This window comes from Pyrgilauda ruficollis, unplaced genomic scaffold, assembly GCF_017590135.1.
Source record: "Pyrgilauda ruficollis isolate IOZ18807 unplaced genomic scaffold, ASM1759013v1 scaffold36, whole genome shotgun sequence".
Taxonomy (NCBI): domain Eukaryota; kingdom Metazoa; phylum Chordata; class Aves; order Passeriformes; family Passeridae; genus Pyrgilauda; species Pyrgilauda ruficollis.
In genome coordinates, this window is record NW_024525045.1 from 474,725 (window position 1) to 495,070 (window position 20,346).

At 51.1% G+C, this 20,346-nt stretch overlaps 1 protein-coding gene across 1 annotated transcript in view; it reads right to left on the reverse strand.

The window, feature by feature from the left end:
* Nucleotides 1–12,040: 12,040 nt before the first annotated feature.
* Nucleotides 12,041–20,346, reverse strand: part of XXYLT1 (xyloside xylosyltransferase 1) — a 29,894-nt gene continuing 21,588 nt past the window's right edge. The window contains exon 4 of the mRNA XM_041475702.1: nucleotides 12,041–13,159. Within this exon, the coding sequence (XP_041331636.1) occupies nucleotides 12,763–13,159 (397 nt within the window). The 3' untranslated portion in view covers nucleotides 12,041–12,762. The remainder of the gene's footprint in view (nucleotides 13,160–20,346) is intronic.

Consider the following 20,346-nt stretch of genomic DNA (forward strand, 5'->3'; position numbering starts at 1 on the left):
CTGGAGCTGGCAAACCTCCCCAGCATCCCACCAGTGAGCCAGCTGGGGCTGAGGCACCTCCTGGCTGTGAGCCACAGGCAGACAGACAGAGCAAAGAGGGTGGGTAACACCACACACCCACCCAGGGAACACATTTGCCACTTTGGGAATATCAGCTGAGCAATGGGTTTTGCAGAGGACACTGGGCAGTGTGTGGCTACAAGGTGCCCACACCATGAAGCCAGTGGGACAGCAACGCAGGGACAGATGGAGCTGTCCTGTCTCAACATGTCCATCTCCAGCAAAGCCAAGAGCAGCACTGATGGGCATGAAGGTGTGGGTGATCCTGGAGGAGCAGGAGGGTGCTGTGAGTATTTTGAAAGTCAAAGGGCAGAAGGCTTTGCACTTCATGAGCAACAGGGCACAGACTGGCCCACAGCCCAGTTTCTGTGGCTCCTCTTTCCAATGGAAGAGCTCAGCAGCACTGGAAATCAGACTGTGGCATTATGCAAGACAGGCCATGGCTGTTTATTGCTTCTCAGAGCCATGTAGTAATCCTGCTCCCTGCTCCCCAGAGTGCAACCTGTGAGAAGCACGTGTGCTGCAGACCATGGGGCCTCCTTCCCCAGGGCTGCTGCTCTCAGGGAGCTTTGGACATCACACCCCAGCAGGCAGGGAGCCTGCTCTGCAAGGTGCCCACTTGGCTGGACCTCCTGGTGCTTCCCAGCACCGGATCAAGAGCACAGTCATTCTTCCTGGATGTGGCAGGGCTCTGCCAGGAGGTGTTGATTAGCTTGGCAGGTTGCTAATTGCCAGGAAGGGCCCAGCACAGAGGTCAGTCAGGGTGGCTGTTCTCTGGGAAGAGGGAGGTTGGAACACCTTGGTTAAGTGGGTGGATGCTTGGGGAGAAGGGGTTGCACCAGTGCCAGGGCTGGAAAAGCCCTGCTGCTGAAGCATGGCTCTCTTTTGAACTCCACTGGCTTAGAAAAAACACAGCCAAATGTTCATCTGTGTCTCACCTTGCATCAGCAACTCACATGCTGGAGGAAAACAAAGTCCACAATATCAAAAAAAGCTCCTCCAAGGTGCACTAAGACAGCTGGGCAACAGCTGCATGGTGAGCTTCTCCTTGCCCTGTGCTTAGTAACCACCAGCACCTCCCTCCTCAGTTTTAATGTCTTTCTTTTTAACTATTTTTTCCCAAATTACCTGCAGCTCTGTTCTGAAGCTCCTGCCTCAGCTTATCCCAGCAAAACATGGAACAAACATCCATGCTCCCAGTCTGCAGCACAGCCCCCTGTGCCTGTGTGCCAGGAAAAGCACCTTCTCACCCTCCTGTGGGACACTGCCCAGGATTCGGAGGCTGGAGAGGCTGGCATGAGGAGCCTCACATACTCACACACCCATGTACAAACTCACACTCACATGCACTTGCCCTCCCTCAGATACTGGTTCCCCTCAGCCAAATGTTCCATCACCCAGACAAAAGGGACACCCGACATTTCTGGCCAGGTATTGAATGAAGCCAGTCTGCGAGATGGTGAGAGTGTTTAAAGGCTTTTGTTTATGATGTCTGCTAAAGATAAGCCTCCAAGAAAGATGAAAGATGACCTTTGGAAGCAAGAGTAAGGCAGGTAGGAATGCCAGCCTTAAATTACTGTGAAAGCTGACACTACCTTTTAACATTCAATGTGCAAAAAGCCTGTGTCCCACCACATCTTGAAAGAAGCCTCTTGGCTTATGAGCATGACCAATAATGACTGGAGATAATTCCTGCCTCCTCCTGGCAAGTGCATAAGCTGACAGCAGAAATTGTCTTCCACACTATTGCTTTTCCCTTGGAGGCAGAGGTTCACAAGGTGTGAATATAAATCCATGTAGAAAGCCCAACTGCTGTTCTCCTAATGTGGAATAAACAGTGGAGAAGAGGAGCCCTGGCTACAGCAAGGTCTGTGAGCAAGGAATGGCCAATAAATAAATTGGGCAGAATAAAGCATAACTTCTTTATCTATTTTACATTTTGATTTATACTCACAGACTCTCAATGCAAAGCCTTCTGTGCAACACACAATGAGAAATGTTTCTTCAGGGATGAAATTGTTTACTGGACTTATTACAATCAGCAGCAGGTTTTGAGTTTCCTCTCAGGCTCTCAAGGCTTTAAAGACAACACTGTTGGTTGGTATTTCACCTGGCATCAGTCTGAAAAAAGAAAAATATCTGAGGCCTCCAAGATTAACAGTCCTTTCTGTGAGAAACATTTATCACTGTTCATTCTGCTCTCCCCTATCTTTATTTCTATCAAATGCCTGTGACCAAAGATCTTTGCCCTATCTGAAAGCATTTCTTCCCCATCAAACACAGATCATGCAATGCTCTCCCACACATACAAATTTCATGTTACTAGAAAATTACAGTTTCCAGATCAGCCAGGGAAGCAATTTTGCTGTCCCACTGTACTCTGTGGAACACGATGTGCTGTTCCTAGAGGCTAAAGCCTCTAGGGGGAGGGGAGGGGAGGATGTGGGGACCCTTAATAAGGGGTGATGCTTCCCTGCATCCTCATCCACAGAACTCTGAGAAGCCCAGCTCCAGCAGAAGGGGTCTCCAGTCCTGAGGACCACCCCAGCATGTTCTCATCCTGGTTTACAGCATTCCCCAGACCGGGAGGGCATCATGGACCTTCCCAGGAGATGTTCCTGGGAAGCAGGAGCCCACCCACTCCCTTTCCTAACAGCTCAGAAGGGTCCCACAGGCTTGGCACTGGTACCAGAGGGCTGGGAATGAGTTAAGAGTCCTGAGATCAAATTTTCTCCTAAACCAGTAAAACATCCTCTGGTTGTTTGCAAGGGCTGTGGGACAGCTGTGACCCACATCTCTGCCCTGCAATGGGACATTGCAGAGGGAGAGGAAGCAACTCCACAGCCTTCCCCACTCTATTCCAGCCAAAAGCAAAAGAATGAAAATGTGGGGGACCCCTCTGCTGTAATTTTCTTTGTTTGACCAAGGATAAAAGTGGTGCAAGCAAAGGAAGTGGAGGAGAGCCATCCCAAACAGCACCAGGACCTTTCACTCAGTGTGGGAGTTGGGCTGGGAAGCCCAAACCCTTGCACACAAGCCCAGCATAAACCCTGCTGGCAGTTTTCCTGCTACACTGAACAGGGAAATGTAATGGCAAAGATCCATGTTTATCCATAACTATGGAAAAAACATATCTCTGTCTCCACCAAATCCCCCTCCCCCAGCCCTCCCCCCACATTGTCACAGAGGTTTATCCAGGGGCTGGAAGGCAACAGGAAGCCTGGTTTTGTATCAGTGCTGGGTATGGCTGTGAGCTCCCTGAAGGTTGTAGGAGACACCAGAGAGGAGCAGCAGTCAGAAGCTATGTGTATTAGATACAATACCTTGGATTTTCTTTCATCCAGAAAATAAACTATTAAAGATTTGCTTGAAAGGGGCATTTTCCTTGCCATTGGTACTTCCAGCTGTAGAAATGACAACATATTTCCAATGCTTATTTGTTACAGCAGTTTGTAAGGAGAAAAAAAATCACCTGATTATTTCCAAGGCAGCAATGAAACTGAATTAACAATATTTGATAATATAAAAAGTAAACTACAAGTAAATAGTTTTAACTTCAGCAATACTTGCAGCTGATAATGATAACGTTGAACTGGTGAGATGCTATCCTAATGACACAGAAAATGAGGAGGAATATTTGCTTTCAGCTAATTGCTGAGCCTATATACCGTGTAACACCACAAAGCACATTCTGAATAAATCATAATTTGATCTTAAAGGTTATGCAACAAAATTTTTCAATTGCCTTTTCTCATCATCAAAAGAATTTTGGGATTACAGGGGAGAACTCATTTTTTCAGCTCTGGGAGCATGGGAAAGCAGAGGTGTGCCCTGACAAGGCAGTTATCTGTGTGCTTTGTCACCTGAATGACCTGGGCATGATTCCCAGCTCAGACATTTCCTTGTGTGGCAGGGCAGCAATGGTGGGACTGGGCAGAGAAGCTGCCAATGCTGTAATCCCACTGGTGCCACTGCCCAGCACCTGCTGGACACACTCCAGAGGCTGGGCAGGAGGAAGCAAAGCAGCTTTTGACATCGCCTCTAGCTCAGACACCCATTCACCCACCAGAGCTCCACACAGCTCCAAAGCCAAGGAGGCAGGTGCAGCTCCTGTGCCCCTGCCCCAGGGCGGCTCAGGTGGCTGTGGGGCAGCAGCTCCTCCCTTCAGTGCCCACTGCACCCACCCCACTGCTGCTGAGCCTGTGTGTGCCACCCTGGCGTTGGATCCCTCCTGTGCACCATGAGCTCCTCAGCATTTACCCATTTATCTTTTCCAGCACAATCCATCATTTCAGCATAACTGCTATCTCACCTGGCTTTGCAGCTCTGATTGTACCCTACAAAGCAGGTGTCCAAGGCAAAGGCTCCCCTCTCCTGGGGCCAGCACCTGCATCCTCCCCTGCCAAGCTGAGCCTCTTGGCTCTATACGTGACTCAGCTTTCCCCACAATGCACCATACATATTTTTTACAAGGATGGTTAAAAATATCACAGTTTGATCTTCCTTATGCAAAAGACTGTGACATCAAGGGAGAAATTAGAAAAAAGCAGGCAAACTTGTCTCAACTGAAACTGGACAGCAGCAGAGCACAGCACTCTGCCAGGGGCCCCCTTCACCGCATCATACCACTCACAGGGAGCTTCTGCAAGTAAAATGAATGGGCTCAGCTGCTCTCCTTCCTTCTGGAATTTGGAGAAATTAGCATGCACCTTACTGTGTTTTACAGCCTGAGCCCAGATGGTGTGTAGGAGGAACCCTGAGAGCTCGGTGCATGCCCATGTGATGGACAGTGTTCTCTGGGTAGCCTGGTGGCAGTGCTGGGACCCTAGGGTGTCACTGAAATCCCTGTGCCCTCCCACAGCTGACAGCTGCAGAGGGTGCCTGCAGTGTGGGCCCCATGGGACAAATGCCTTCCCTGGGCCTGTGTGGGTCAGCCACAAGCATCCCCTCCCAGCCCAGCCCTGCTGCTGGCCACAGCACTGATTTAGCTCTGGTCAGGTCCACCCTGCTCTGGCAGTACCAGAAGGTTGCTATTCTACAAGCAACTATAAAGGGCTTGAGCACTAGGACAGTATCAATTGTGGTTTTCTGACAATGGTTCCACAAAAAGCAAAGTTATTTTGAGAAGGGTAAATGCAGCCCAGACCATTATATTTAATTCATGCCCGCCCACAGCCCTCCTGCTCTGCTGAGCACGGTGCCACTTCCATCTCCATGTCCTGCCCTAGATGTGACTTTGGGGACAGGGTGACTTCGCTTTCTAGTGTTGCTGCTCCTCCAGGAGGAATTCTGGCTGCAGGAGGTCTCCCCTACACATGCCCTGCCACCCTCCCATGCCACTCTGGGCACACATGTGCACTCTGCCTGGTGCTGCTACAGGCATGTCCCCAGCATCCTGCACCAACCACATCCTCCCCAGCCTGCACAGGATGCTCTGGGCTCCTGCTGAGCTGCCCATGCCATCAGAGCAGGCTGGGCATCACTCCCCTGTGAGGGATATGGAAGTGAAACTGGGAAAAAGACCCACATCACCTCTGGACACCTGGCTCCAGGTCAGCCTCCCATACCCTCTAGTCTGGGACTTTTGGGATTGGAAGCTGAAAGGATAGCCAGAAAATCTTGAAATACTTCTAGGCCCCATGTTGGACAGTGTTTTCTCAGCCTCTGCTTCTTTTTTGCTCCTAGAATCAGGACAATGTGGTTCCTTTGCAGGGAGGCTTGGCTGAGCATAGGCTGCAGAAACTCCTGGGCAGGAGGAGCTGCAGAACTGCAAACACCAGTAACTTCATACTGGAGACAAGAGAGTAATTTTTCAGGATTTGTACATGATGCTACCAGCCCAAATCCACCTGACACATTTATTCATTAAGAACCTGGTACTGTGTTTTTATGACAAATGTATGACTGTCTTGGCACTTGCTAGTCAGCCCAGCATTATTTAAAATCTTCCCCTATTATGATTATCTGATAATGCAGCCTATTACACACAGCTCTTCAGGGAAGGAGAGGATGAAACACTGTGCATTTTATATCCTCTTTGTTATTTGCTGGTAAAACTTCACCAGAGCAATGACTGGTGAAAGACATTTAGTGGCATCTGCTGAAAAATATTTGAGGTTTAAAAGTAAATGACTCATGATAGGATATTTCATTACATTTGCTTTAATAATGCTGACTTCTTCTATTTTTGAAACATTGGCTGCTTTAAAAATGTGAAACACTGAGGTGTGTCAGCATAGGCAGGTTTGCTGGCCTCCAGTTTCTCTTCCTCCACATAGAATTTTCTTCTAGACCTGTTCCTGCATCTTTTCCAGACAAAATCTTTTTGACGTGGACCATTTATTATCTGGTGAATCTTATGCCAGTTTTCCCATCCTTTTGTCTAACTTGGGAATCAAGCTGCTAACTTGGGGTTGCCAGCCTTCTCTGTTGACACTGGCACAGTACTGGCATCCTCCTTGCCTTCTGTGCAGGTGTTACAGTGAATTCCAATTGTGTAATTGGAATACACTCCAGCCCTGCTGGACTCCAGGCACTGCTGTTTCCCTTATGCACAGTGGCTTACAATGCCATGACATCTTTATGTCTACTCCAATTACTGAACAAAAATTGCTGCTGGACATTTGCTTTCCTGTAGCACTAAGAGTTCCCCAAACTGCTGAGCACAGATTCTGCAGAGTTGCAAGATTTGTTCCCAGGAGAGGGTGTGAACATTGCTGATTCTCCTCAGCTGCACCACCCTTGTTCATAACCTGAAGGCTGCTTTAATCCCTGGGTGATTCCCCAGAGCTGATGCACAGCATCTGTCCCAGCTCCAGGGGCTGATGGAGCACAGACCAAGGGTGGTTCAAGGCCAGAGCTGTGGCTCAGTAAGTGCAGCCTGCAGGATGCAGTTAGGCAGAGCACAGCCTGGCATTTTGGCCATGTAGCCACCTGCCTGCTCTGCCCCAGTGGTTCTCCTGCCCTGTGCCCACAGAGCAGCTGCTGAAGTGGGTGCTCCTGGTGAGCCCACTGGGGCATGGCTTAGCATGAGCAGCAAGGAGGGAGATCCCATCCTGGTCTCCTTCCCAGGTGGTGCTTGGCTTCAGCAAGGGGGGAATTGGGGGATGTGCTGCCTCCCAGATCACCTTCCTGCTCCCCTCAGCTCTTCTCTGTATCCTTGGGTTATGCCTTTCTACATCTGCACTACCCAGCATCATTTTGTTCCCATTTTATTACCTACTGCTCCATATCAGCCACATTTTCTGCAGTTCTTCACACTGGCTCTACATTTCCCTCTCCTGAACAGCTCAGCATCAGTGGCAGGTTCTGTCATGTCACCATTATAACCTATTTTCCAGATAATGGTTTTTATTGCAGGACCATAGGGCCTGTCAGGTCAGCTGAGCATCCTTTACCTGGCCAGCTCTCCATGTCCCCATTCCACAGCTGAGGAGTCCAATCTCACTTGTCATTCATTTTTTCCCTACTGCTGCTGGTGTTTTTAAGTATTCCATATAAAACTCCCCTTTCCCTTGAGCTCAGCTGATTATGCTGGAAGGAGATGTCTTTGCTGTGTTCCCAAGGTAGCCAGAGAAGTCCTCCAGCATAGAAAAGAAATGAGTTTGAAAGGAAAAAACATGTTGGCAAAAAAATACACCTTTTTTTTTTTTTTTTTTTCTGACACATTTCCTAGAGCCCCATGTGCCACAGGGCATCCACAAGTGATTTATTCCCTAAACTGATCCTGTCCTTAGGACCTGAAAGTGTCCGTTTATCCTGACCAGCTCTGGGGAGGGGATGTGTTGTGACAAAGGCCACAAACATTTCAACAGCTGCAAAATGCACTAAGAGCAAGAGGTCTGTAGGTGATAAATGGAGACAGTTCATGCAGTGCCTTCTGAGAACAGGGCTCTGCTGGCAGCCTGTGGCTTGCACAGCTTCAGGATTGTCCCCAGCAGGGTCACAAATTGCTGCTAAAGGATGGCTGACCAGGAGCAGGAGGAGAAGCTGGCACTGGAGCTGTGCTGGTGAAGACTGACACTGGGACAAGAGCCTTGCCAGGGCTGCATGGTGCCAAATCCATCAGGAATGAGCCAGGAGAAAGAGCTTGAAGATGCCCATCTATTCTGAGGGGAGCTGGAACCCCAGGGCATGGTTTTCTACCTGCCACAATGGCAACATCTGCTCCAGGAGAAACACATCTGGCTCTCAGGAACACCCCACAAATGGCTGAGTGTTCCCTCTTTGGTGGGCAATGCCAAAACCTCCTGCAGGTCCAGACCTGTGGCTCATTCTGGCAGCTCCAGGCTCTGCACCGTTACAGCTTTTTCTTCAGGTAGGCAAATTGTCTAAATTAACACTGAGACTTTTGATACAATACAGCTAATGCCCATGAAATACCTCAGGAAGGTAATTTGCTCCAAGTGCTTCCCTTGTTAGCAGCTGATTAGTGAATAAATAATTTACAGAGGAGAACTGGACAAAGCAAACCCTGCTGACAATGAAAAGGCTACAGGACCAGGCAGCAATTGCTTTGCAATTAGTAATTAAATCTGCAGAGGCTCGTGATGGTCAGAGACAGAGCTACTGAAAAACTGGCTGAACTATCTACAGGTGCTGGGGAATGTGTCCCTCCATGACTCTGCAAAGCTTTTGAGGAAACACAAAACATTGCAGCAAGCTAATAAAATCTGTATTAGAAGGAAAAGCAGGCAGTTGATGACCCGTGCCCCAGGCTTACTGCTCTTTTTTTTTTCTTTTTTTTTTTTTCTTCCTTTTTCTGTGTCCCTCAGGACAGATTTCACGCTGCCCATGGCTCTGTTGAAGGCAGAGGGGTGGTTCTAATGCCTGCCTGCTCTGCTGCTGCCAGGCATTTCTCAGCAAAGGCAAAATAATAGGTTGGCTTTTTATTTTTTTTATTTGTAAAGTCAGGAACTCCATCTTAGCGCTGCAGCCCGTTGTTAGGCTTTGTGTTATTCTTGGCACGCTGACCGAAGTGCGCTCAGTTTGAATAGCAGAGCTGAAAAGTAAATACTGTATCCTCTGGGATCCGTGGAGAGGGAGGGCGGGGATATTTCTTAATGGAGCACCCCAGTGCCTGTTTGGGTTAGGCTCACAGTAATTGCTCCCTAGGTGAGTTTATACTAACAATTGATTATTCCAAATGGGAAAGAAGTACAAATGAGTAAGAGAATAAACACTGATGGTGTTATGAAACACAGGAGAGGAGAGCAAAAATCTCATGCAGCTCCAGGACAGGGCTGGAAGCAAAGCTGGGCAGAAAATCATGAATACTGTTTTCTGTACGTGCAATTTCTCATGAATGCTCAATGACATAAGAAACTGAATTTCCCCCTAAAGCTTAAGCTAAAGAGATATTTTCCAAAGCCCAATCTTCTACAAAGGAGACCCCTTTGCTCTCCCATCTCCTTCTCCACCCTGGAAAAACATGGGGCTCTTGACATGAGCAGCTCTTCACTGTGAGCCAGCAGGTGAGATGACAAGGAGCAGGAATCTGTGATGGAGGAGCTCTGGGCTGAGGAACCTGAGGATAAAGCCCGCCACGTCCTTGCAGAGACCCTGGCTGGGCCCACTGCAGCTCTCCCATGTGTGCGATGTGCCCCATCCCTTGGCACCAGCCTGTCTCCTGCTCCCCAGCTGTGTCCCCCCACTGCTGTGTGTCACAGCAGCATGTCCCCACTTGCCACTCACCAAGGGCTGCCTTCAGCCTGCTGCATCTCCAGAGGGGCTCCAGCCAACCCATGACCAGGCTCTGGAGCCTGCAGGTGTCCTTGGCTAGGCAGGGGACCAGCGCTGGCCCAAGGACACAGTGCCAGACTGTGAGGTGAGGAGCTGCCTCTCAGTCCCAGTGCTGCTGATCAGGGTCACCACAGCAAAGCCCCAGTGCCCAGGGGCAAACTGGTGCTGTTTAATGTTTCTGGGCATCTTTCACCGTGATTGTACTGGCAGCTGCTGAGTGCTGGCTGTCCTGGCCTTGGACCAGCATCACAGGGGATGCTCAGGTCTGAATTCGTGTGCCTGGAGCAACACCTGTCTGAGGATGGGCTGCAGCAGGAGCGTGCAAGAGGGCCAAGAAGGGAAGGAGAGACCCCATTCTTCCAGGAACGGAAGAAAATGCAGCCGACTGGGCACTTAATGCAGGAGCTGCCTGTGGGGGTGAAGACTGCTGGTGCCCTCAGGGAGGCACAGCAAGCTCTGCTCCTGCCCCGAAGCACACCCTGGGGCAGCTCCCTTCCAAAAGGCTGCGCCGGCAGCTGCACGAGTCAGCCCCAGGCCGCCACGGCGCTCTCCGAGCTGAGCTCATTAGTGCCTGCAATCAGCAGGGCATGAAGGGGAGATAATTACAGAGGGAGCACGGCTCGGCTATGTGCGGGCTCTATAAATAGCGCGGTGCGGCCCTCGCTGCCCGCCGTGCTCAGCCAGGGCCCGGGCCCGCCCGGTCGGGCCTGGGCCGGCAGCGCTGTGTGGGGAGCTGTGCCTCAGGGCTCTCTGCGCTGCCTGGGGAAAACCAATAAGCTCCATTAAATGTTTCATTTAACTACGCTTTTCCTAGCTGAAAAAAAAACCCACAGTGAGTTTCCCAGTGGACTCTGATTTTTGAACCAAAAGAAAAAAAGGTAATTATTTTTGGAAAAATACCAAATACCTAAGCAAAAGGTTTCAGCCGGGGGCGATAGTGGCCACATGTAGGTGTTCCCCCACATAGATGCTGGGACTCCACAGAGAGGGAGAAGTGCCCCTGACCCTACAGAGAGCATGCCCTGGCTGCAGGCAGAGCACAATGCCTGGCCCAGCTGCAGGGATGGCTGCGGGGCAGGGAGGGCACCTGGCCCCACACTGCCCTGTCTCCCAAGGTGTCACCCTGCAGCATCCATCACGGTCCTTTTGGGCCAGTCCCGACACCCACAGCCACCCCAGAGCTGCTCAGTCCCCAGTAAAAGCCATGTTTGCTCATCACCCCATCCCTCCCCAGTGCTGGTGACACAAGCAGCCTGGCCTGTATTTCCAGCATGGCCATTTCCAAACTGATGGCAAGGTCCTGCCCTGGCATGTGAAACCCCATGTGTCACTGGTGCCACCAGTGTGCCCTGACCAGAAAGCAGCAGTAACCCTCCTCATCCTTCAGGGTGCCTCATCACAGTGCATCACCTTCCCCAAATCCTGCCCCGCTGCAGCCTCCAGCAAGGCTGGCTGCCTTCCCTTGCACAATGAGGCTGGATCACCTTGCTTTTTGGTGAAAATGTGACTCTAACACAGCAAGGTACTGCATCTTTCCCTCACCTTTAATCACCTCTTTGCTGTTCCTTCCCTGGGGATGAGAAAATACTTGAAGACAAGGTTTTGTGCTGCTTGGAAATGGATTGGTTCAGCACATCAGAGAGGGCAGGGTTCAGGATGCAGCCCATACCACAGCCTGCTGTCTCTGCACATCAGCTCGAGGGAGGAGAGCCTCTCCCCCAGTAAGTTCATTCATGGGCATGGGGGAAGGAGCCCAGGATACTCCTGCCACATATATAGTGTGTTCTGTTATTAGGCTAAGCCGCAATCAGCTCCCCATGCCTCTCTCTTGCACATGCACATCACACTGATGCACACACAGGGTGTAAAACAAGCTGGGCTGGGCTGGAGGTGGTTAATGAGCTGTGCAGGTCCCTGACACAGACCTGTGCAGCCAGCCAGGCTCACTGAGGCAGCATTTATTCAAGGAATAGTGTGCTCAGCCTGAAGCTCACTCATTCACAGCACAGGCAGCTCCCAGTTCCCTCCAAACCAACCGTGGCTACGGTGGTGATGATCTTTAAAAATCCAGCTTGTTTATTTGCATCACTCACATGGAACAGATGTGGGATAAGCTATGTGGGGCACCACACTCAACTGCCCAGCAGATATACATCAGCTACTTTTTAAACATGATAAGTGCAGGAAACCTCCTATTGCACAGGACTTCAGTTGTGCCACAGAAAAACAGCCGAGCGTGTCTGATATCTGCAGCTTTATTCTTGTATGAAAGGTTAAAGGCAAAGCTAGAAAAATGAACCTATTGCTACACACTCACTGAACACTAGTAGGACAACATAGGGCAGTAAAGCTTTTATTGCTCAGAGGAATCAACAGAAGGCTTTGAAGCTTATCTAGCACTCAATTTTTGTTTGTAAGTAACCCAATTTAAAGCAGCTTTTCAGTCTTTAAAGCCCTCTCACCTTTCTGGAATGCTTCAAAAGGAAGATGACCTGAGAACAGTGTCTGCTCTCCGGAGGGACCAGACCAATTCTCTGCATGAGGTGCAGAAACGGGCCACCAAGGAATGACAAATGAAACCCAACTGCCCCCTGGGGCCTCCTGCCGACCATCAGACAAGGCAAGGACCTGCCTCATGCAAAAGCAGCAGTCTCTGATGGCCCCTAGGCTGTTCCCATGCCCCAGCAGCTGAGGCACAGATGGGCACCATGGACTTGGCTAAGCAGAGCCAGGAGCTGAGCCCTGGACAGTGGCTGTGGAGGTCCTGTTCCAACAGCTGAACTGCCCTTCCTCTTGGAGGGTGAGGCTACAGGCAGTAGGATACTGAATGCTCTTGGGATCCCTAGATTCCCTTGGATTATGCTGGATCAGAGCTGGTCACCCTTCCTGAGGGACTGTTAGTGCAGCCACTATGGCTCTGCAGGCCTTGCTGCAGTCAGAGCTGCCCCTGAGGGCAGTGCCTCAGTCTTCAGGGATCGGGGTGTTGCAGTTCCCATGGTAAATTCTGACCTCCCCCTCACACTGGAAGTACTGGTCAAACACATCGCTGTACCCATGGTCCCTCCACCACGTGCAGAGCTGCCGGTTCCATGTACAGTCAAGCACATGGAAAAGCTCTGGATGCTCCATCCCCACCATAGTGAAGAAATCCTGGTCCCCAAGGTGGCCCTTGAAGTGGTACTTCTCCGTCAGCTTCTGCACCATGGTGGGCTCCAGCAGCTGGTTGTAGAGCTTGGATTGCCTCATGGCTTCCAGGTTCAGGAGCAGGACACCACTGTTGAAGCCTGGCAGCCCATCAGGAGGGGGCTCCCCCACTTTGGTTTGGGGGTTCTCACGGCGATACTGCCAGAAAGTGTGCCTGGAAAGAGAGGAAGAACAGGCACAGGGATGTCAGGGAGGGCAGCCTGAAAAGCAGCCACCACAAGTCTGGGCAGGTCTGGATCACAGCACAGGATCTACCACCCACCCAAGGGATCTCACCATGCTTGTCTTCTGTCTGGAGGCACCCAGCCTCTCAGAACAACCAGTGCTTCACAGGCTGCCTTTCTCTCCACCCCCCTGCACAGGATATTGCCCAGACTTCAAACCATGCTGCTTACCATCTTCCAAAGCCTCTTTTGTTTCTACCAGCATCATTCTGGTGAGTCAAGTGGACACAGGATCGTGTGACTGCTCACACGGTTGTGCAGAGAGACAAAACCACATCCCCAGCGCCTTGGGTGAACCACCAGAAGTGTCCTAATTTCAATTACCTAAGCAAGCAGCCCAGAAATTTCTTTGGCTCCTTCCTTAGTCCTGTGTCAGAGAATGTACCTCACCATACATACATGGCTACTTGCAGGAATTGAATTAATCCCATGCTATTCCCCAAGTAGCTGGATCTGCCCTTCAAAATTGCTCCCATTCAGTCTGAAAGTTTTCTTCCCTCAAACAGCATCCTCTGCTGCAAAGCTGAGCACCTGAGAGCAGTCTGAGCCTGTTGTGTCAGAGGAGGGCAGGAGAGACCCATGACCTCCACCACCATCTCACAGCCCAGGGCTGCCAGCACTGCTCTCTCCTTCCAGCCCTCACACTTAATGTAAAGTCACAGAAGGGTTTTTTTACATCTTGTTGTGAAGATGTAAAGGAGAAACACTGTTAGAAAGAATAAGGAGAGCCTGCCACTGGTTCCTCTTCAAACCTGTCAGACATCACCCAAGTCTCCATGCAGCTCAAGGCAACGAGAACTTGGTAGATTTAGCACCCAAATGTTTAAAGTGATCCCATGGAAGCTGAAGCTGGGCTCCCTCAGATGTAAGAAGATGCAGGGACATTTGCCCCTGGGTCAGCTCCAGAGGCAATTCTCTCCACTGCAAGCATTTAAATTTAAATTTTTCTTCTAAGAAGCCATGTTGAGCTCCCACAGGCTCTTGCTCAGGGACTTCTACAGCTTGTACAGGGATGAGATTATCAAATCCATCCTCCTGGCCTGTGCTCTGGGTCCCCAGCACAGCGAAACTGGCCAAGGTGACAGCCAGGATTACACAGACACCAGCAGAATTACTGCAGCAGAAATGGGATCTATTTTGTTTTTCTATTTTTTTTCCCAGCAGAAATGTGGATCTGTTAATGATGTCAACTGTGAATATCTTTTGTATTTCCTGATCTGGAGAGCCACAAGAATCATGCAGCATCACTTCCTTAAAACTTTCCATTAAAGCACGGATATTTCTCATTTCATTAAGGGTCTTTACACCACTCCCTTCCACCTGATTCAGAATGGACAGGGTTTTTCTCAGTGCCAGTTTTCCATGGAAGGAGGGCTCAGCCTTGAAGCAGTCGTGTCCATGCTTCCTAGGGAAGGGGAGTGGAGGATGGGCTGCCTCATCAGAGCTCATGGGGAGCAGTGCTCATTGGATCTAAACAGTGGGGAAAGGATAAAGGGCTCTGCCTCTGCAAAGAGCAGCTGGGTCTTGAGGACAGGCAAAGACAACTCATGGATGGGTTGCTCCTTAGAAAAGGGAGACAAAACATTCTCCATGCAGCATTAGAGGGAAGCTCACCTGCTCCCCTCTAAAGACAAGCCCCAGCCATGTACCAATCAGCCGCTGGAAGTACTCAGATCCAGGGAGTGGCTCAAGCCCACCTCTGCATCCTCTGCTCTCTGCTTCTCCCTGGCAGTGCCAAGAAAGCCATTGCCCTGCCCAGAATGTTATGCTGGAAGCTGACAGGAGGGAGAGGGTAAGCAGTGCCACAGAAGGGAGCACATTTCCAGCTCCACAGCAGTGAAGCTGATTCCTTTCACATTCTTACCACCAAACACATGCTGCCCAAGCTAAGGGACAAGATTACAGCCACTGCAAGCAGCCAGGATAAAAAAATTGCATGCACCCAGGCCCTTGGCATTGCCAGACCATGGTGAGGCTAAAGCAAATCTGTATCACATGACTCAGTTTTTCAGTAATGCTGTTCCCCAGATGACTTGTGGATGGCTGATAACATGCCCTTTTCTACAGGAAGAGGAGACAGACTGACAAGCAGCAATTGTTCAGCCCTTCCTCCCAGCACTGGCTGTGACAGGGCTGTCCTCCCCCGGCCGTGTGCAGGGTGTGGGGCTGGCAGGGAGGGCAGGGCCATCCGCAGGGAGCGATGCTGAGGTGAGATCCAGGATGTGATGAGCTGCCGGTGGCTTCGCAGTGCTGATGGTTTGGGAACCTGCTCACAGCTGAGCACAACAGCCCTGCCTTTACCAAGGGAAAGGTATCCTGGCAGGGCCACTGGCAGCAGCTGTTTAGACAGGATTTTTCTTGGCTTTTGTCTTTCAAGCGGGTTTTGGTTCTGTCGTGTAGGGGCCAGGACAGAGAACAGCACCTCCACCCAGTTAGAAGTGGAAGGAGTGACGAGTATGAGAGCATTGTTCTCCTCAGAGGAGATGGTGCTGGCAAAGCTCAACCACCAGCCAAACAGCTGACACAGCCTGCATCCACTCCACTCTGTCCTGCCTAACATCGCCCCTTTGCACCCACCTCAAATTTCGGCAAAACATACGGGTAAAACTCCAGGGGCTGGATGAGCGTGCTGTCAGGATGTGCCCTTGAGGTAATCATCAAGGAACTGAACCCCAGCTGGATGCAATGGAAATGTCTCCCAGACCCAAGCCCCTGGAGTGGCTGGGATCTCCCTGGAAACAGGCAGCTCAGGCAGGGCAGTGTGCCCTCCTCTCTGCACCCCCAGCAGCAAAAGCCTGGGCAGGAAGGCAGCACCACCAGGATGCATCGGGGCAGGAAGCTGTTAGCCAGGAGAAAGGGAGGAGAAAGGAAGAGGAGGCATTTGGGGCTTTTGTTAACTGCTCTAACCCATCTAGATGGGAGGGGACAGAGGTGACCTGTGGCCCCAGAGCCCGTGCCATGGTGCAGGGGAGCCGTGCGGGGCCTGTGCGAGCGCCTGCCTGCAGCCCCAACAGGCTTTGCTTTGAGGAGCTGTTTATAAACAGAGCCGGCGTGTGCTAGGAAACATCTGGAGAAGAGCATTTCCAAGCATTCAAACACCAGGCCCAGGCAGCCCAGATAAAAACGTTGCTTCCAGCAGGACTTCCCTTGCTGGCCCAGCACAGGGCGCTGCGGCCGCGCCTCCCCTGCCTTGCAGTCCAGTGGTCACGAGCCCCAGCTCACAAATTGCCATCACACCCTTCCAAACACCTCACTGGGGACAGTTGCCAGGCCAGGAGGGACCACTCCAATACCAGCTGTACTCTGTAGGGCCTGTCACAGCAAGGGGCAAACAAGCGGGGGAAAGACTTTATTCAAATCTGTGAACTTCCACTCATTTACTTCAGCTCTGGGTTATGGGACAATCTCATGGGATAAGCTGGAAACCGCTGGTAAAGCAGCTGGGTGCCCAAGCTGGCAGGAAAGGAAAGTTGCAGGGGTTATTGCCAGCTGGGAGACCAGCAGCAAGCTCAAAGACTTGCCCCACAAGCAGCAGACTGGGCTTGTATACCTACACCCATCTGATGTTCAAGAGGCTGCAACCCTGCCACATCAGCTGTGCAGCTGCCACTGGGCTTGCTGCTGAGGATGTGGACCTTCCCCATGCATCCCTATCTCCAGGAATGCCTCCCCGCACAGGCATCTGGAGAATCAACAAACCAGGTCAAAAATACATGAAGTGAAGTGAGATGACAGGCCAGACCCAGGGTGCCTATGGTTGGAGGACGCTCCTGGAAGGAGGAGGCTGCAAGTGTGCACTGCATGAGCCTATGCAGCATGGAACCAAGGGAGGAAGGCTCCCTCACCAAAGGGGAAACAAAGCCAACAGTCAAGGAATAAAGCCACAAAAATATCTGCAAGAGTCTGGATGTAATAAGCATCTCAGAAACAGTCAGCTCCTTGTAGAGCTCACTGATTTGCTCCTACCTCTTGCCAAGCCCTGCCAGAGTTTGGGCAGCTGTCTGGGAGAGCAGGATGGGCAGCAGCAGCTTTGAGGATGCCTTTTGTCAGCAAGCGTCTGCCTGAGGGGCAGCGGCAGGGGCTGGGGGACCTTGAGCCCCATCCTTGAGCCGGGCATGAGGCTCAGGGAGCAGAAGGGAAGCATGGACTGCCAGCCATCCCTTTCTGAGCCACTCTGACAGCAGCCCTGCCAGCCCAAACACCAAGTAAAACAAGCACATGCTCTCATACCTCCAAATATGTCATTCAGTTCCTGAGCCAGAACACGCACGGCTGCCGGCGTTATCCCCAGCTGCAGGCACTTGCCCAGCTGGCAAACACTACTGCTCCTGTGCAATGAGCAGTGAGGCACAAGTGCACCTTGCTCCCTGCTCCGTGTGCTGCCAGGACATCCCTGGGGTGGCAGGAGGACACGGCACCTGGCTGTGGTCCCACCAAGCAATCCCTGGCTGAGCTGCCCACCTGGTGGTGCCTAGGACCTGCGGGGCCCCAGAGATCTGCTCAAAGGGGCAGATGGGGTGGGAGCCCCAGTGTGAAGTATGCAGTGTCCTGATGGGGACAGGGGATGTGCTTGAAATGGGAGAGAGCAAAGGGGAGGCCCTGATAGCAGCTTCTCTCCTGCCTGGAGGGGAGGATGTGGGCAGTGGGGAGGAGAGAGTGATGGGAAGGACAGCATGGTCCATTCAGGGGGTGATGGTGGCTTTCCCCCTTCATCCTTTGCACAAAGTAAGAGCACAGCTGAGAAAATTCCCTTCACCCTTCTCCTCTTGGCTAATCCTCACTGTGGCAGGCAGCGGCCAGCTCCCCTTCCTCCCTCTCCTCCCACCTCCAGAAGACATTGCTGCAATGAAGGGGGGCCCTTCCAAGTTTCTGCCACACAAAGGGAGGCAACCACCCGGGGCTACAGCCGGGGCAGCATCCAACCCAGCTCCCTCCTCCTGCCCTCGGCCTGGCGAGCTCAGCGCCTTCACAACAAAGCAGCCCTTGTTGCTAATTGCTTATTTTCCATGTGCAATTGCTAAACCCCTTAAGGAGCCAGGGCAGCAGGTTCAGTACCAGCCCACACCACAGCACCTGAGCTGAGGCTGAACAGCTTGTGCAATCCAGGAAATCCCAGCTCCACGCTTCTCAGGAGCACTATGTACCCAGAGATATGCAGTGGCATCACCAACACAGCAATACCCCTTGCCCTGCAGGGGAAAATGTCACCTTGGGGCAAAACAATGCCAATATCCATCCCGGAACAAAGGGCAGGTTGGTGTGCACATCAGGACCACCTTAACCTTCTCTGATGTGTTCAGGGTAAAGGTCCAGCTAAGGCAAGACCTCCAGCCACCCCATGGAAAATACTGATGAAGCAACAGACTGAGCTCTCCAATGAGGACATCAGTAATTCCTTAATAAACTTCTTGTGTAATGCACAAATTATGTCGGTACAGTGCTGGTCTCTACCAGAGCCCAGCCAACATGCCAGACTTTTAAAAGGCCTGTATTTAGAGCAGCAAATTGATTCTCACTGATGACATTTCTGCGTGGACTTAGTCCAAAAATGGGAACTCTTAAATAGATGACAAATGACAACTTGTGAACACAGCTTGAGAGCAAAACCTTTCTTTGGGACAGATTTTCAAGGGTGGCCTTGCTCACCATCAAATTTGTACATCCCAGTGCTAAAATCATCCTCCAAATAGAGGTGGGAGCATAAATCCCTGTCTGGGTCACAGCAGTTTCCTTCCACCTACAGAGCAAACGGCACTGGCGGCAGCGCAGAGCAATGACCTGTGTGTGAGACCATCCTCTAGCGGCACCAGTACAGGAAGGGGGGCAACCCATCCACAGGGACACTCTAGAACACTGTGGGCCTAATTACTGCTAAAATGGCAGATTTCTGTTAACAACAGTGAATAAATTCTGCTCTGGCAGTGTTCCCCTGCATGCCTTGGAAGCACAGGCTCCCTGCTCTGGGACACCCTTGCCTGCCAATGGAACTCTCGAGAACAGGGGAGATGCTGTCCCTTCACAGAAGCTCATCTGCTGCTTAATATTATTACTATCTGTGCTAATCAATGCACAGTTGTGGTTGTCAGATCTTGTCCAATTTATTAATTGTTTTTAAATGACATTTCAAATTTGCATCTTAGTGGGGAATAAATTGGACAGGTCCCATATATTAATGATATTCACAGGTGTAAACAACACAACCCTTTACCTTGTTGGCTAATTTTTTAAATCAGAGGTAAAGCTGAATTTTTGAAATTAATTCTGCTTCCAGTTCCTTGCTTCTTGGCAGCTACTGCCAAACCAATTCCTAGAACCGTTTTCCCCATGCATCAAACAGCAGCACTTGCTACAAATCAAGTCAAAGTCTCGAAATGGCTTAAAATCCAAAGTGCACAGGGTTTGGGGCTTGCAGGACTGTGGGCAGGCAGCATTGGCATCACAATGGCACAAATGGCAGCCACAAATTCTCCTGCCTTTATTTCTGAGGGGCCTGGGGAACAGAATCTTTTGTGGAAGCTAGCTGCCTGCTTCCTCAGGGCAAAAGCCCTTGGAAAAGAGTAAAGTCTCCAAGTCAGGGCCACCTGCCTGCATGAATATTCCACAAAACCAGGAAAACTCAGACAGGAGAACCTGCCTGCTGGAGATGGTTATCTCCAGTTCTGGAAATCTCCATCACAGGCAGCAGCCCACCTGCAGTGTTACATCTTACAACCACCACTGCTTCCTCAGCCAGGGAAAATCCAGCTGCTCCTTGCCTGCAGCTGTCAGCCGTACTTTGGGGTTTTTTTTAGATCCCAGGAGAAGGTACAGAATGTACCGTCTCAGCCCAGAGTCCTGACAGCCTGGCCTGGCTATGGATTTAGCCTGCTCACAGTCCAGGATAACTCCTTTCCTCTTCCAAACATCTGACAAAGTGACTTAGCGCCGGTGCCGCTGAGCTCCCACAAACACCCAGCACGGCAAGCGCCGCAGCCCCGCGTCCGGAGCTGCACAGTCCTGCTTCCACCCACTAATGGGCTTCTCTGGGTTATTTCAGCAGCTCTCAAACAAACAAAACGCATGTCACTGAGCACACAGCACACTTACAGCAGCTCCCACATGATCACAAGCAGAAACA